The sequence below is a fragment of the Oryzias latipes genome, chromosome 19 (genome assembly GCF_053564925.1).
Source record: "Oryzias latipes strain Hd-rR chromosome 19, Olatipes_Hd-rR_3.1".
NCBI lineage: Eukaryota > Metazoa > Chordata > Actinopteri > Beloniformes > Adrianichthyidae > Oryzias > Oryzias latipes.
Window position 1 is genome coordinate 6573150 of NC_136255.1, and position 18994 is coordinate 6592143.

At 38.3% G+C, this 18994-nt stretch overlaps 1 protein-coding gene across 1 annotated transcript; it reads right to left on the reverse strand.

The window, feature by feature from the left end:
• Window positions 1–540: 540 nt before the first annotated feature.
• On the reverse strand, window positions 541–17768 carry ndel1a (nudE neurodevelopment protein 1-like 1a). Its single transcript, XM_004080660.5, has 9 exons — window positions 17617–17768; window positions 12209–12311; window positions 9918–10071; window positions 6796–6944; window positions 6494–6630; window positions 6146–6322; window positions 5452–5546; window positions 5209–5354; window positions 541–1500 (listed from the first exon to the last, which is right to left on the reverse strand). The coding sequence occupies exons 1-9, from the start codon at window positions 17657–17659 to the stop codon at window positions 1407–1409; spliced, it is 1098 nt and encodes a 365-aa protein (XP_004080708.1). The 5' UTR covers window positions 17660–17768; the 3' UTR covers window positions 541–1406.
• Between the last annotated feature and the right edge of the window lie 1226 nt (window positions 17769–18994).

Below are 18994 nucleotides of genomic sequence, written 5' to 3' on the forward strand. Positions count from 1 at the left end.
AAAGGTTCAGAGCACTGTCTAGTGGGTCTAGATGACCCAACTCCCAATGTTAAAGTGCCTAGGATAGCACAAGGGTTACAGTTAATCAATTAGATGTCTTCAGTTTCCAAGTTCAAATAAATGTTTTCAAGTGCAATTTTGTGATTTTAAGCTAATTTAATGAACTAAGATTTTAATTATACAAAGTCTACATTTTTAAACTATTAAAAAAAATTGAATTCAAGCAAAATTGATTTAAAGCGTATACAATATCAGGAAAATTCTGAATTAATCCTTGTGCCATCTTAGGCACTTTAACATTGGGAGTTGGGTCATCTAGACCCACTAGACAGTGCTCTGAACCTTTTTTCTTCAATGATTTGTGATCTTCACTGGTGTCCATGGATTACATGAAATCTTTCCACCTTTATCCACCTTTGTCATGGTAGGGAGAACACGTCGATGTAAGGCTGGGGTCATCTAGGATAGCACAAGGGTTACATGATAAAAATTGTCCCCAACACTAAAAATCTTCTAAAATAAATTATAAAACCAAAAAACTGACAGTATAAATACATCTTTTATTAGAACATGCTTAAAGAAATCTAAAATAAATAAACATTATGAATTGTAATAAACAGGTGTATTGCACAAATATAAAACATTGAAACAAAAATCAAAGTTCACATGAAGTCAAAGTGCTTCATTTTAGGAACCTACTGTAATGGTTATTAACTTAATGAAAAGCTGGAAAAAAACACATTTGTAAATGTAAGAAAAATGCTGGTTAACGGGTTTGAACCACAGCCCCACTGGTGATTACTAGAACCAGCTCAAACGTTTAAACCGTTTTTGACTTCTCTACTGCTTCAAAACTAAAGTCAAGTTAAATGCAGGTTCAGCATATATGCATGAGGTTGTGTTTTTGAAGATTTGAGGAGTTCAGTTTGCACATTTTTAAACATCAGTAGGTGATGGAGAAACGGGTCATGTGACTTCATCTTGTTCCACACAGCAGTGTCTTCCAATTAAAAAGTCTTTACACTGCAGAAGGTCAACAGGTGTTATTGCTAAATGATAGATAACTTTGTGGGTAAAGTCTGTTTGCACACAAACAAGTCAAATTCTTAGCTGTTTCATCAATATTTCTAACACTATTTGCATAATTTTTCCTTTTTCTGAGAAAAATGGGTCACCCAGAAACAGGAAGAGACGGATGTTAAGTATTTCCAGAGAGTGAGCAAACAGCAGGAACAGAAAGAATATTTACACACGGGACGATGGGTACACTGCAGATACGAAAGCACAAGTGCTAAGTAAGAACGTCAGACAACATGGAGGAGACGCAGAGACAGATGTACAGTTGAGGCCTTGGTGCTCGCTCTTGGCTTCCCTGTGTAGCACTGGCATCTTGGCTTTAGGCAGGATCACACAGCGAGGGGAACCAAGCCGGCAGACGAGGAGACGGGAGGTGCCGTGACAGCCGGCGTGGGGCCTGGTTTCAGCCTGTTCATGGTGGTGCTGCAAAATAACCAACAGAAGAAGCATGAAACCAAACTAATCTATTACCAACCATTCAGGACAGTTTGTTTTTGTTTTTGTTTTTTTAATGTGCTACTAGTAGTATTCATACCTTCTTGTTTGCAGAGCCAAAAATGACACTAACACAAAAAATGTGAATACAAGTATAACTATACTGGGATATCGAACAACTGAGTATTGAGCTCTTTTATATATGCATCCTTTCTGTATGAATTCATTTCTTTATAAAATATCTATTGTATAGTTTACTTCTTAATCATGTAAAAAAAATCGTGGGTTGTGTTTCATTACAGAGCTTGTAATCTTTTTTTTCCATATAGACATTTAGATTAGTGCACAAATGCACTCACAAGTGCTACGATAGGCCTCTCTGTAAGCTGGTGTGACGGGTTTTCAAAAGTAAAAACTATAAAACTCAGCCTTCATCTTTTAACCCTTTTGCTATCCTATGACCCCACTCTTACATTGACCTGTTCTCCCTACCATGACAAAGGTGGAAAGATTTCATGTAATCCATGGACACCAGTGAAGATCACAAATCATTGAAGAAAAAAAGGTTCAGAGCACTGTCTAGTGGATCTAGATGACCCCACTCCCAATGGTAAAGTGCCTAGTATAGCACAAGGGTTACGAATTTCAGTTGTGGGTGAGCCTGTTTGTGTGGAGTGAGCGTCCCTCATTTCCCATTATCCCTTTGTCCACACCCTCTCCCGCTAGCTTGCAGCGCTTCACAACTCCAACCTTACTGGTGCAACAAAAACAGCGAGCAACCATAATCCAGCCATACAGTTTTGAACCTGATCCCAGCTCAGACGAGGAAACAAAGGCATTTATGAATCTAGTCGTCTAGAAGAGGATGCATCAGAATGGAGCAGAGCAGGGAGCTTGTGACCCGTCCATCGTGGTTTGCATCAAACAACTACAAGCTTTATTCAATGGCATTATTTTGTCTGCTCTGACTCACAACAATTTAAATAAAGAAATACTCTGAAATGCAATTTGAATGTTAATGTTTGCTACACATGTCCTAAATTAAAAACAGCATTTCAATGGTAGTGGGTCTTTAAGTTGAGATCTTTCACTGGTCACGGCTGCGAAGTCCAACATCCTGTTTAAACTTCACCACCGGTTTCCAGCTCCACAAGGTGGCAGTAACACACTTGTGAGCTGCGTTGTGCCCCAACAGCAAAGAAGTCAGCATTTTTTAAACAATAATAAGTTATAAAGATCTGAAAAACTAAATGTGATTTGTCAAATTATGGAGTAGTAGTATGTGGTTGTATTTTAATCAAAAGTATCAGATTTTATGAAGCGTGACATAAATCACAAAGTGTGATTAACTTTTTTGTTTGTTTGATGAAAATTTCATATTTTCACTACCTGTTTCTCATCTCACTTATTCCTACCTATAAGTGGCTGTTGGCAGAGTACTGACTCGGGGTCAATCAAGGTCACGGTGATCGCGTTGTCAGCCTGCAGCAGCAACAGGCCTGTGCTGCTAAAACTGGAGCTGAATGTGAGAAATGTGGACGAGTTGGTCTGGCAGGTCCTGCTGGTTTGTGGCTTCATGTTATGATCAGAGTCTATCGCTTTTTTTCCTTTCATGCTTTTAGTGAATCAGTGGCATAAAGACCAATGTCTAAGTCAGTTTATGGGAAGTTAAAGTTTACATTTACAAAAATAAAAAGTAAAAATCTTCTCCCTATACAGGAAGACATACAGCAAGTCAAACATGAACACAGAATATGATATTTTTAGTTAAAAGCACAACGTTTGAGAGCTTTTAATTTTAGCCAAACTGTTTTCATTAACTTTCATTTATTCAAAATGTAAACACAGATTTTTGTAATAAGAACTTTTGGGTTTTTTGCCATTTTTTTGTTTTGCACGGAGGAACCACTAACAGCTGCAGCTTCAACTTAAAGAGTCTTTTTCCTTAAATTGTTTGGAAAATTAATCTCGATCACATGGTCTCAAGCCATTAATGCAGTTTCAGCTTGAACTATAAAGGCATTTCCTTCAAATTTATACATAACTTATAGAAGAGACCGGAGTAAAAATTCAAGGTGATTATTTGCTGATGCTGGCAAACAATATCTGCGTGATCCAGACTCGGAAAGTAACTACGGAGACATTTGGTGGAAATCCTGTTTCTCATGACTCTCACCTTAGACCACATGTGTCAAACTCAGTCAGGCCCACGGGCCAATTTGGCCCATTCTCTTTATCTGTTGACAGTCCTTGACAGCCATGCTCCAGTCACATTGGACAATTTAATTTCACCCTCCACAAAAATGGCCAAACGAAAGATGGACAACAGGAGCTTTCAAGACAGACAGGAGGCAGATTATCTGTTCACGAATCTAAAGGACAGACCTGTTTGTCTTATGTGCAGAGCTAACATGGCTGTAACAAAAGAATATAACACAAGAAGACACTGTATGAAAAGGTTAAATACTACATATCAGTTGCAGTTAGTTTTTCAATAAATATTGAGTTTGGCCCATGACTTTACTTCACTGCCTAATTTTGGCCCACTGTGAATTTGAGTTCGACACCTTTGCCTTAGAGGGTCACTGTTCTTCCCAGGATGTCTATATTGTTTTTTACTTGAGTCACCATGAACCATATTTTTTCTACAAGAATATAAATTCTAATAATAGATCTCTAGAAATTGCATTGTTATATTGTTTTGTCATTTTTGACTGGAAAAATCAGCAGCTCCACTGATTTAAATGTAACATTACACATGAATAATGTCTTGCTTAATGTAAGAGGATGTGTTCCAATTAAAAGCCAACAGTACTGTTGCTTTGTGAAAAAAAAAAAAACATCAAAGGAGGGGAGGTTTACAAATGATATATTGTCAAGTTGTTGCAGCAATTGTTGCCGTTATGTTTCATTTTGCAAAGGTAAATACATTTCCAGCCGTATTAAAACTTATATAATGGATTGTTTCTGAAATTTGCTCACTTTTATGTAATGACATAAATGGGAGGTTATTTAGCAATTACTTGCTACTCGAGTAGATCCAATCCAAGTGCTTTATTACTCTTACTCAAGTATTCTTTTGGATGCCTGCTATTTACATTTACCTCAATGCCCTTATGCTAAAGTAACAATACTTTTAATTGAGTAAAATATTTGAATTCTCTACCCACCTCTGATTATTATAATGGACAACGTGCAGCTGCAGTGAAATTGTTGAAGAAAATATTTGAAATAATGATCATTTTGCCAAACATCACAATCCCAACTTTCTTTTGAATCAACTCAGACCAGAAAAGATTGCATTTCAGAATTAGGAAAAGCAGAAGTAAGACTTTGAAATATTAAGGGTTAGATTCTAGAGCAACTAAAGACAGACATCTACCAGATCCGCTTCGAGTTAGGAGGGTTAAGCTCCACTTGTTATGAAACCACACTTCTGATAGTTTCTATGAGAAGAAGGAAAAGGTTTAAATTGAGTCCCAACGCTCCAAACAGGCAATCAAACTGTGATTACCCAGAATGAATGCCGGAAACGTAACCGTCTCAGTCCTGCTGGGATAAAAATGCACAGCATCTCAGATTTCTTTTCCTCCTTCCGGTTGGGGGGGTTAGGCAAAATAACCATGACAGCAGCATTGTAGCTTCGATAGCTGCAATGATGCTTTAACATTGATAATATGTTTGGGTTTTACTCACGCCTTATCATAATACGAGGTGTGCAGTGCTTGTGTGTAGATGGCTGTGTTTGCGTTCAGCACGTTGCCATTGTCGAGCGTGTACGTCTTCCTGGATTTCTGGTCCTTGGCAAAGTTCCTGCAAGCGGCAAGCTTGGACTCAAGCGCCTGGCAAAAAAAAAATTTAAAAAGGTGAGAGTTCTGCTTGAAAACGAGTGACAAAAGAAAAATCCGACAGCTGGAAAAAAAAAATGGAATGACATACCCCAACTTTCCGCAGTAAATCGCTAACAATGTTGAGGGCTGATATTCTGGCCGATGGTGTCAGAGGCGAGTTACTGCCGTAGCAACTGGACAACACTGTTAAGAAAAAGGTTTTGTGCTTTTATTTTGAAATAAGTCATCTCTGAATTACAAAAAGCTGCCAAAATTGTTCCATTAGACTGATCTTTGTTGCATTTTTTATGGTCGCTAATGTTTTTCATGTATTGTTTTCTCTAAAGTTTTTGAGAGTCTGCCATTTCATCCCTTACAGCAGTAATACAGGACATTTTCTTTCCCAATTTAAGTCTGTTTAATACATCTGAGGATTTGAACATTGTTTTTTATCGTACTTCTGAAATAATAGTAAAACATGTCTGCTTCTTATTAACAATGACAAAAGATAATAAACAGATTTAAAATAGTAAAGTGAATTTAAAATAAAATTGACTCTAAAAAAAAACTATATTTAAAAATGCAGACTTGGTGCACTTTTGAAAATGTAACTTCCTATTCCATTCTGCTTTCTAGATCCTGCTGAGAATTTTTTTTCCATTGTTGTAAAAGGCTTTTATTATTTACTCTCATTACGTCTATTGTGAGTCACTCATTGAAAGATTATAATTAAAGTTTAAGAAGTGCTCAGATTTTCTGTTGTGCGTGTATGACGGGGTGAGACAAAGAGGAGGAGGAGCTACCTGTTGGCGGGTTGGTGAAGACGGTGTCCAGACCTTTGCTCAGCGGGGTTGCAGGCAAGGAGAGGGACGCCTGCACGGCGGAGTCCATCTTCATGTTGTCCTGAGTGGGCGAACTGGGAGCAGACATCCGGCTGACATCTGACTGCCTCTCTCGCACAGCCAGCTCCTGCCTCAAATCTTAAAAGAGATCAATCAATTCCATTAATGCAAAGATAAAAACCTGAAATTCTGCAGGAATTCAGGGTTTAAATTGTCAGAACTGATCAAAGAGCAGCTAAACTAGTTGTATTAATGAGCTTTGCTATGACTGACAGTGCGGCTCCTTCGTGGTATTTGGTCAGTAATCACCTCTGGCTTCATCCTTTAATCTTTGCACAGAGACCATAAGCGACTCCTTCTCATCCAGCTCGCTCTCCAGGAAGGCGTTCCGCTCGATGGTCTGGTTCAGACGCTGCTCAAAGTTCTCCAGGGACACAATAGTGGCTCTGAGGAAAGCACCTCATTAATTCTGTGCTAATATCCAGAGAGACGTGTCCAATTATTGTTCAACCAAAAATCCCCGATATAGATTTAAAGCATCTGTAATTCAACATTCATCTGCAGATTAATTTGTTTAAATGAAAGCATTAGCACACACAGAATGCACACACCTCTTGGCTCTCTCCAAGTCATCGTTGGACTGTTCCAGCTCTCTGACGTATTTGTGAAGCTGCTCCTTGATGCCGCGCATTTGACCCAGGTCGTCCTCCAGCAGCGTGATCTGCTTGTAGCTCTGAGAATACTGCTGCTCCAGCTTTTCCTGAGGAAAACAGCATCAACATCAGGAAACTTCCCATTTAACGACAAGTATTTAAATATAGAAAACAGAAAAAGCACACCAAGTAAGCAGAAATTTTCCTTTATGACACGTTCTCAGTCATTTTTCAGCTTAACCGTCATTTTCCTCTTTCCGTGTCTGCAGCATGCATCAAGAGTGACCTATATTTCTATGCGCTGTGTGACAATTACCCCATTAAAAGCTACAAGCTTGTCTGTGAATCTGACCTATATCTGCTGCTGCTGCTGAAGTGGAGCATGAACAAACTGAAATGAAAAGAGCAGTCTGCTCCAACTCTCTACCATGTCAAATTCCCACAGTCTATTTTTACCAGAAAAAAAAACACAAAACGACCACATGCATTTTGTGTATGCGTTTCATGCTCTTGCAGAGTCACAAAGGGGCTCTTCCCATTCTGGAGATTTCCAGCTTGCACAGAACTAGCTATAAACATGCTAAGTCCTCCTGGAAACTTTTCATACCATGGGTTAACATGTACTTTAAAACACTACTTTGACAGTTTTCAAGCTATGCAACTTATTGAACTCCTGTGGCTTTTTTTGGATTTCACGTTTGAGCAGTCCCTTACCATCCCAAACAGTATTGCACTCTGTGAGTTAAAGCGTTTATTTCTCCTTTTTGCTGCATCATCAAGTGAAAAATCGCTATAAAAGGGCAATGGATTAATCAGAATAAAGTCAGCTTTTTAGAACTTTGTTCACATTATTTACTTCAATGTTGTACAGAAGCCACACACATGCACTCCCATGGGGTAATTTAGAGGCACCAATGAACTGGACAGACATGTTTTCAGGCTAAGCTCATGCTAGTGCAGAAAGAACATGCAAACTACAGAGAGGCTCGACTGCGGCAACTGTACTGACCATTTATAGAATAAAAACAACAACAACAAGAACAGACATGTTCTTCAATCTCGAGCCTTAAGCCAAATTGAAATATCCCAAATTTTTTTTAAACTATTAACAATCCCAAAATGTAAAATTAAATACACAAGCAACTTACATCTGTGACTACACAACATTCCAAAACAGTTTAGAATGTTGGCAGCCAGAATTGCAATAGCCTCAGGAATGTTATATTTTTCTATTCACACTATTCCATAAAAAAATGGAATGTCCTTGTAATGTTTGTTCTAAGCTTTTTTTGTTTTTTAAAGGTCAGTTTATCTTAGGTGACACCGTCTCTCTCCAGGTTTCAAAAGCTGCTCAACAAAGGGGTGTTAGAAAAAAATCGTTTCGCCGATATATTGCGATAGTTCATTTGGCAATACTTGTATTGATTGAAAATGCTGTCAAGATATTTATTTGATTATTTTAATTATTTATGAGCGTTATGTTTCCTTTGATCTTTTGTCCATTTTACACAACCTTGAATAGACTTTTCTGTCTGTCAAACACCCAGAGTTTAGATGAGTGAAATGATGGAAACAAATTCCCTTTGATGCAGACTCATTTCTATTCTTTTTCTTTAAATCCAGTAAACCCAATAAATTATATTATTTTATGCATGAGAACTATTTTTTGTTAAGAAGCAGCTGTTAGTTTGTTGCGGGTCTGGAATCATTAATGGTGATTCTAAGCCCCGCCCCTGCCTCTCTACCTGTTCACATCCTCAGCAGCTCCAAGTTGTTTTTCCCCCACGTGCAACCCCCCCCCCCCCCCTCCAGTGTGTTCTACACAGCCAGCGCAACAGCGGTCATCATATCAGACAATGGACAGGATAATAGAGGCGTCCCAACGCAAATGTAATTAATTTTATGTGGACAAGGGTGTTAAAAATAAACAAAAAAACTTTTTTTCTTCGTTTTTTCATGTTCATGTGTCTACTACGAGATTGCCACTGACTGTCTTTTTAGAAGAACTTTCCAACCCATGAAAGACCCTGGTCGGCGTTCACAGCTGCAGACAAGCCCCCTCCGCGTGCCCACGCTTCTCTCTTCCTCCTACCCGCTCATGCTACCCAACGGTTTTAAAGGCACCACGACAATCTTAAAACATGATAGTTATTTTACAAAAACACAGAGCCGCAGCACAAGGATGAGAGAGCCGCAGGTTGCCAACCCCTGATCTATTCTAACAGAAAAACAACAACAAAATAATAGAAACTGCCACCTTATATTGCTGGTGTTTTTGACAACTTGAGTGACCCTGGTGGGTTCAGTGGTGTCAGGAGCAAATTTCCCTAGAAGAGTCTACTATGCAATAAAGGTTCTATGGGACAAGCCAGACTAAGAGTGGTCTAAATGTTCCCCTGAAAAAAAAAATATTTCCAGCAAACTTAGCTACGTCCTCCAGGCAGACGTCAGCGGGGCCTGGAGAGAAACCTGCAATGTTTCATGCAATCTCAGGATTGCATGAAAAGGCTTTCTATTATACACAGGAGTGTCCTTGTTAGAAGTGGACATTGACAAATGTTATTTACACCTTAAACATCAACAACTAAAGACAAAGACAGAAATGAATAAGTTTCTCCACAAAATAAGATGATTTTTTTAAATTGTTCTTTGCTCTGATAGGGACTTTGATTGAAAAAACTATTATAGCATTTTGAGTAAAACACATTGAATCGATCATTTCTCTTAATTAAACAAAAAATATACATAGAAATAATGTGTTTGTATTACATTTCACTATAAGGTAAAAAAAACAACATTTTTGCATGTTTACAGGAATAGTGATGAATCTATAGTCAATTTCTTGAGAGTAGCATCATATAGGTGATCCCACTAAAAGGCAGTTTGCAATCAAAACTGACAATTAAAACTGCAAAAAATAATAGAACAGGAGTTGATTAAAAATAAAAAATATGAAAACAATGATTAATTATTCATTGTGCCTTTATAAAAAAGCAGAAGGTACATTGCCACAGATGGATCATGTTAGGACGCATACAAATATAAGACTTTCTGCTTGTTTATTTGACTTTCTGCATTACCTTCAGTGTTTCCACCTCATTTTTGAGTCTTTGGTTCTCAGAGTGGAGGTCTTTGATGCGAGTCTCGGCCTGGCTCAGCTGAGCTTCCAGCTCGGCCTCCAGCTCCCGGCTTCCCTCCTGAAACTCCAGCAGCTCCTCCTGAGCCTCCTCACAGCTGCAGAAATACACGAGTCATTAGACAACTTCAGACAGAAGGAGGTCAGAGGAAGAAAATAAAAAACTGCAGGAGGCTGTATTCATCAGATTAGCTCAAAATCACTTTGCTTTTTGACTTAAATTTTTTATGCTTATGTGAATAGACACTCTGACCTAGAAACCATTCTTTGAAATGCAGCTTATGTGCCAAACTCTGCACATATTTTTTAATGATCTCAATTCTGCAGAAAAAAGGAGGTCACATAACTAATTAATAATTATGATCATTGGAAGATGCACAGGCAGATTAATACTTTGGTAAACTGACAAATGAAGGCAGTCTTTTAAAAAACAACAAATGATTTAAATATGTGAGTGGTCATTTGTGGGGGAAAAAAACAAACAAATGCATGAAGAACTGAAATGTAAAGAAGCTGAATTGAAGCCAAATACATAGCCTGCCTATAGATTTTCCATTATTTCCATGTAAAAACTCCAGTGTTGTTTAGTTACGGGTCAGTCACTTCTGCCTGAAGAACTCCTACGAATGAAATGACTGTTCTGACAAGCCATGTATGAACACAAAATGATCTTTATCTTTATGAAAAGCAAAATTTGAAAGAATACAAAAGAAGAGGGTACTTCTCTTTTCAGTAAACTGCTGCAGTCTATTAAATAGCTGATTTCTGGTTCTAAATACGCAAAGGTGGAGGCATCAAGTCTTTCGCACACTCTGGATTTATTAATATAATCCATATGGTTTATATAAATAACATTAAAAGAAGGAATCTGTAATTTAATAATTAAATGCAGTTTAAAAGCCGTTTTAAATGTATGCTTTGCTCTTTATTTGGAGAATCATTTTCTTTTCAATTTCTGTAAAATTGCAGCCAAGTTGATATAATGCAATTAGATAAGGGAAGAGCTCAACAGAAGAGGCCAGTTTTTGGTTGTATTCATATACTGTAAGTTACATTATATGAATACTAAGTTTTGCTAAGTTTTTTTCGTATTCATATAGAAACTTTTAACCAAATACCAATCTGATAATGCACATTTTTGGAGTATTAACACAGATTTCTCAGTTGACAATTGGAATTTGCTTTGCAGGAAGTTTGCTGTGTTCAGTGGCTTACATAAGTTTAGGGCGTGGGGTCTAAACTAGTTTCCTTCAGAGGATCCGCTGTCCTTTTTTTTCAGGTCAAACAAAAGAATGTCACTGAAACTGCAGGCCAGATACTGACTGAAAGCAAAAAGGTGTTCAAACTGGGAAGACGGGTATTATTTTTTTGTTTTTTTTAAACATTTATATAGACTTAAAGAGTTACTAATCTAGTTGATTAGTTAGATATAAAGATGGAGCAGAATTTTGTTGGAAAACATTTGGTGCAAGACTTCAGTTAACACTTTACAGACATTGGAAATAAAAGAACTTTAAAAAATTCTGATAAAGTGTTACAAAAATGCCACACACAAATCGTTTATTTCTTAACATAAACAAAAATGACAAAGTTCTCTAAGCTAGTCAGAATCCTTACTTTCAGCTGACAGATAAAGAGAGATTGTTCAGGAGTCACACAAACCAAGGTACATCTGATGGTCCTGCATTCAGACTGCTGGAACCAACAGTTTATATACTATTAAAATTTTATGTTGTGGGTTGTTCCTGACCCAAATACATTTTAAATGTAGAATTTTGAAGAAAGATAGTTTTTAGTATATAGGAAAATATCATCAGCCAGAATAAATGATTTATGGACAAACCCCAAATTCCTTATATATGAATATCTTGACATATCATCTCTGCCAGAAGTTTGATACTTAGAACAAATAGGATAGGCGATAATAAGTCACCCTGTCTTAGTCGTCTTTAAAGCATCTGAGTAATGTCTATTGATTTTTACTTTTCGTTTATGGTTCTTATACAGGTATCTAAAGCCACAAATAAATGTTTTCCAAATCCAATCTCTAATAATGTCTTTCATGTAGAACTTTGATTTTAAATGTGTTGTATGACCAATTTAGACACCAAGCTTTTAAGATTTTGTCATAAGAAGCAAAAATACAGAAGAATGTAAAGTTTAACTTTGCAATTCTCAAATCACCAATGTTTCTGAAGGGACAGAAATTAAAAGCAAAGGTTGGCATTTACATACCCTTTCTTGTACTTGAGGGAAAGAGCCTTCCAGAAGTCAATCTCCTCCTCCTTTGAGGAAAATGACTGCATCACATCAATATCCATTTCCATGATGGGCAAATCTAAAATAAGAGCATTAAAAATATAGTTAGATTGGCATAAAAACAATAAAAATCTGATTTAATTAAGTTGTTATCATTTCTCAAGAGAAACAAGAAGATACATTTCTTTAATAGTCATCTTAAGAACAGCCTCTATGAAAACCAAGTTCTCCTTCAAACATTAAAATTGGTCAAAGTCAAACTCCCAGGAGAGATCTGCAAACCAAACAACAGAACTGCACAACAGAGCCCTAACGAACATGTCTGACACAAAATGCCTTATGAAACCTCAATTACATCACATAACGTGGCACATGTAAAATGATCATCATTTTTAGCATTTGTGAACAAATTCAGATTTATTTGTGTACAATAAAAGTAACATTTTTTAAACTTCTTAAAGCCCTTTGTTCCCAGCTATGAATATATATTAATCTTGATTCGATATGACAAACTGTCAGTTGTAAAAAATAACCTATATAGAAAAAAATAAATCCAAAAAAACGCCCCTCTCACCCTCCGTGGCTGGTTTCTCACCCAAGTTCAGGTCCTAGGGTCCTGCGCAGTATCTTAGCTGTTCCTAGCACTGAACTTTTCTGGACTGAGAGGTCTGAGATCTTTCCAGGTATCTGTTGTAGCCACTCCTCCAGCTTGGGGGTTACTGCCCCGAGTGCTCCAATTACCACAGGCACCACTGTCACATTCACTTTCAAGGCTTTCTCCAGTTCTTCACTGAGTCCCTTGTATTTCTCCAGTTTCTCATGTTCCTTCTTCCTGATGTTCCCATCGCTTGGGACTGCCACATCCACCACAACAGCTTTCCTCTGTTCTTTATCCACTACTATCAGTCTGGATCTGGAAGTCCCACAGGATCTTTGCCCTCTCATTCTCTACCACCTTCGGAGGTGTTTCCCATTTTGACCTTGGGGTTTCCAGTTCATATTCTGCACACATGTTCCTGTATATTATTCCAGCCACTTGATTGTGGCGCTCCATGTATGCTTTCCCTGCCAGCATCTTACACCCTGCAGTTATGTGCTGGATTGTTTCAGGCGCCTCTTTGCACAGTCAACACCTTGGGCCTTGTCTGGTGTGGTAGATCTGAGCCTCTATTGCTCTGGTGCTCAGGGCTTGTTCCTGAGCTGCCAGGATGAGTGCTTCAGTGCTGTCCTGTAGGCCAGCCCTTTCTAGCCATTGGTAGGACTTCTTGATATCAGCCACTTCAGTTATGGTCCGGTGGTACATCCCATGCAGGGGTTTGTCCTCCCATGAGGATCTGTCCTCCAGCACTGTATCCTCTGCTCTCCATTGCCTGAGACATTCACTGAGCACACTGTCAGTTGGGGCCTTGAGCTTGATGTATTCATGCATCTTGGATGTTTCATCCAAGATAGTGGCTTCCACGCTCACTAGTCTTCGGCCTCCTTCCTTGCGGCTAGCATACAGTCTCAGGGTGCTGGATTTGAGATGGAAACCTCCATGCATGGTAAGGAGCTTTTGTGTCTTAACATCCGTGGTCTGTATCTCTTCCTTTGGCCATCTTATTAGTCCTGCAGGGTATCTGATAACTATGAGAGGCCGCCTGAGAGATAATTCAAACTTCATACTCACAGATACCATCATACTCTCACACACATACCACTATAGTCTTACTCACACACCAGTATACTCTCATATGCACAATCATACTCTCATACAGAGGGTAGTGTTATAGCTGCAAATCAAATTCATGCATACGCACAACTATTCTTTGTTACAAATACAATTATTTTTTACTTACAAATTATATTATACTCTTATGCATATTCCATAGTTTTCTAAATAGTGCTAGGAAGGTGTTTAAAAGACTATAATTGTCTCAATAAAATACAATGATTGTGCATTTACAAAAGTTTAATGGAATATATGTGAGGGAATAGTACTATATGTGCGAGAGCATGACTGAAAAGGAAGTTGCTTTGATCAAACAGAGAGGAATCTTAAATTCTCATTACCTTATTGGTTAATATGTTTAAAAACAAATTCTCCAAATGTAGCTAGCACTAGCTAACTTTACAGCTTTATCTGACCAGTGATAAACAACTATGGCATACTTCTTTTTCTTCTTATTCACGGGAAGGTTTTTTGGGGGCAAGTAAACGGTAATGAAGCTGACATTACTATATGTTTTACTCATGCACTAAGATGTGTTCAGGAAATTGTGAGAGAAACTGACAATGTTGGACATAACAGCATGCTAATGAACAGATTATTCTTCAAGCTACTGGATATGCACGGACAATTTCTATATTTCTCTCAATTAGTCAGCAACTTGAAGGGGGTAACAATCCAAGTTTAGGTGTACTGGATGAGCTTCTTGAATGTTTTTTCTTCCACAATAAATTCCTATGAAAATTTTATTTCATAGTTTTATTTTATTTAAGTTTTATTTTATATTGATTACGAGGTCCATCTCCCGAAATGCTGTTGTGTCTGATACCGTGGTGAGGCCACATGGTTGACGCGGAGTCTAGCTTCGGAGGACATGCTGCTGGCGCTCCCTGATGCACCTGCTCTAAAAATCCACCGCATTTCTTGCTCAACTGCCTCATTAGAAAAAGCCCCTATGGATGGCGGCTGCCACTTTGTTCCAACATTTTGGAGATTGTAGAGGCAACAGTTGTGGTGTTTAGGATGTTATTTAGCAATCCTATAGCCTCACTAAGACGTTCCTGATCCGCCATTCTCCAATTTTTCAAAGAAGGGCGTGTCAGGTCCATCATTTCGCGCCGCTTGAAAAATAACCAATAGCAAGCTGAGAATTTAGTTCTATGTCCGTTTTTAATCAAAATAACTTCTGTTTCAATCAAACTCTTACATGTGCAATTATTCTTCTTCTCATACCATATCATGTTGTTTTGCATTCACATTTATTTTGTCACTTCTGTACTTCCAAGTATGTTTGTATGTGCAAAATGATACTGTGGAACATGTCAAAGTATTGAAGTCTCTGTGAGCATGTATGAATGTAAATACAAGAAGATATGACTGTGCTTAAAAGACAGTATATAAATACTTATGAAAGAGTACACCAATATTTATATAAAGGGTAGGATTAGGCAAGCAAGAGAGTATGGAGGTATATGAGAGAGAGTATACTGTTGTGTGAGTAAAACTGTAGTGGTATGTGTGTGAGAGTATGATGGTGTATGTGAGTATGAAGTTTGAATTATCTCTCAGGCGGCCTCTCATAGATAACTGGCAGTGCGTAGCTGTTTATTGCCCGGGTCTTATTTTTGCTATTGAGCTGGCTTCTCAGGACTTGCCTTACTCGTTGGAGGTATTTAGCTGTTGCAGCTTTCCTTGTTGCCTGCTCAAGGTTTCCATTTGCCTGCGGAATTCCAAGGTACTTGTAACTGTCCTCAATGTCTCCTATTGTTCCTTCTGAAAGTGAAACCCCTCCTGTGTGGACTACCTTGCCTCTCTTTGTCACCATCCGGCTGCATTTCTCGAGCCCGAATGACATCCCAATGTCAGTACTGTAGATCCTGGTGGTGGTGTGGGTCAGGGAGTCAATGTCACGCTCGCTCTTAGCATATAGCTTGATGTCATCCATGCAGAGGAAGTGACTGATGTTGGCCCCATTCCTGAGTCGGTATCCATAGCCAGTCTTGTTGATTATTTGGCTGAGGGGGTTCAGACCTATGCAGAACAGCAGTGGGGACAGAGCATCACCTTGGTATATCCCACATTTGATGGACACTTGTGCAAGTGGCTTCCCATTGGCTTCAACTGTGGTTTTCCACAGCTTCATTGAGTTTCCTATGAAGGCTCTTAGAGTCCTGTTGATGTTGTACAGCTCCAAGCATTCAGTGATCCATGTGTGTGGCATTGAATCATAGGCTTTCTTGTAATCAATCCAGGCTGTGCACAGGTTGGTGTGTCATGACTTGCAGTCTTGAGCGACTGTTCTGTCAACCAGGAGTTGGTGTTTGGCTCCTCTGGAGTCTCTACCAATGCCCTTCTGTGTGTTGCTCATGTATTGATCCATGTGCCTATTTATCTTGGTTGCAATGATGCCCAACATGAGCTTCCATGTTGTGGACAGACAGGTTATTGGCCGGTAGTTGGATGGGACTGCACCCTTTGAGGGATCCTTCTGGATCAGGATCGTTCGCCCTTCCGTTAGCCAATCGGGGTGAGTCCCATCTCGTAGCAGCTGGTTCATTTGTGCTGCCAGGTGCTCGTGGAGTGCAGTGAGTTTCTTTAGCCAGTAGGCATGTATCAGGGCCCGATGCTGTCCAGTTCTTCATACCTGAGACTCTTTCCTGGATGTCTGCCACTGTGATATATATATATATATATATATATATATATATATATATATATATATATATATATATATATATATATATATATATATATATATATATATATATATTACAGACCAAAAGTTTGGACACACCTTCTTATTCACAAAGTTTTCTGGAGTTTTGATACTGAAGGTATGATACTGAAGGTATCAAAACTATGAATAGCACATGTGGAATTGTATACATAACAAAAATAGTGTGAAACAACTGAAAATATGTCATGTTGTAGGTTCTTCAATGTAGCCACCTTTTGCTTTGATAACTGCTTTGCACACTCTTGGCATTCTCTTGATGAGCTTACAAAGGTATGTTTGTGTGTACACATATCCAATCAAAAGCAATTACCTCATTCTAAATGCTTATTGTCTTGCTTTCTTGAGTTTCAGAACAAGTATCGTTGTCCTAGATACATTAAATTCTGATATTAAATAAATAATTTAGTTTGACATTAAATAAAACCACATAAAGTGTGGAGGAAAGGGGGTTTCATCCTTAATCACTGCTAAAATCGTTCTTTCTTCAACAATTTGAGGTAAATCCAATTCATTTAACATGAGTGTGAATTAAAGGGATGGTTTTTTTTTAGAAAGTCAATCGTGTGTGTCAAATGAAACCTTTCAAAGACATGTTGAACACTATCCATCACACAGTCACAGCCTGAGCATGGAAACACAACTATGGCCTGGAGATCACTGGAAGATACATCAGGTAAAAGTTACATCAAAAATAAGAACAGTAAAAATATGGAATAATATAAAATAATTATTCTTCACTATAAATCTAATACAATTGCTGCTGAACATAGATGTCGGTGATTTTCTGGACACAGACGACCTCCCGAGAGATTATGCTGCGCTCGGTTGTCAAACTGGGTGTGCATCAGCAAATCAGCCATCGATTTATTCCTCTAATCAGTTCGTAATGTATTAAAATAAATACACGCTAAGAGACACAAACAGATACAAAAGCCGCACCTGCAGGTATGAGGTCCAAGCATCCGATGGCGGTGTTTGTCATGAGTCCATGGTGCTCGGTGCGCCGTCCTCTGCTGTCTGTGAGCTCAGCGGGATTTAAAGGGAAACGCACCCGGAGTCTGAGCGCTCATCACGGCGGCGGAAACGAGAACGGAAAGGGAAACAAGCACGAAGCAAATGAAGGAAAAACAACAACAAACGATTCCTTCAAAAAGGGAAGTCTTCAGAACAAGAAATGGGATTACTGAATAAACAACGTCATATACTTACTATAAGTAATAATACATAAAACAAACATAGTTTTACTACTTTTATTATTTATTATGAAATAATGAGTCTGTGTGGGAACATTCAAGTCAGATTAAAAAAGAGGATCATGACATAAAATATTAAATGAGCGACATAACTGCATTTTTAAACTGCAACATGAACCTCAGAGGACTTGCCTCACAGCTGTTTGCTGATGCTAGTGCTCCCCCTGCAGGCCTGTTTGTGAAAAGCAGCTGACTTGAAGTATGTCAAGCAGGTCAACTCCGGTCAAACATACTATATTTTAAATGCATAAATCGAATATGTAAACCAGCATCAACAAAACATAATAAAAACAACATCTACAACAGGACTGACTCCAACTGGATTTGTTAACAGTTTCTTTTTTTAAATGATTGATATAAAGGCTCTGCTGACATCGAGAAGGCCCGGTTCCAATCCCCGCTGGGTTCTTTGCATGGAGTTTGCATGTTCTCCCCGCACATGTGTGTTTTCCCCAAGCACTTCACTTTCCTCACAAAATTCTAAATTGCCCCTTTGCATTTGAGTGTCAGTGTGGTGTAGACTGGCGACCTGTTCAGGGTGTACCCCGCCTTTGTCCAATAGCTGGGTTAGCTCCTGCAACCCCATGACCCTGAAAGGCATATCATGCATTTAGAAGATGGATGGATGATTCAGGAGACCAGCAGCTATTTTTTCTGAAAACTATTCAGAAATATGAACTCTACTATTAAAAAATTAATGGGGGGATTTATCTAGTCAAAAGTATAAAAACAAAATTTATAAGCAAGATTTCAGAAAAAACATTAATTCACTTGAGTAAAGTACACGTTTTTAAAATCCTAATTAGGTTGCACTTCCAAAGCACTTGCATGGACCCAAAACACTTCACGAATCACGCACCCACATATTCATGTACAGAAACCTTTTTTACAAGACTATTTGTAGTTGTTTTTCCAGACATATTTATGAAAGCTAACTTTTATTTTGACACAGTCATTTGATTCTGAATCGAGTATGCACACAGAGACCGAAAAGTTAAAAGCAGAGGTAAATTGTAAGAAAAGAAGAACAAACTGAAATAATTTTATTATTATCTATAATGTAG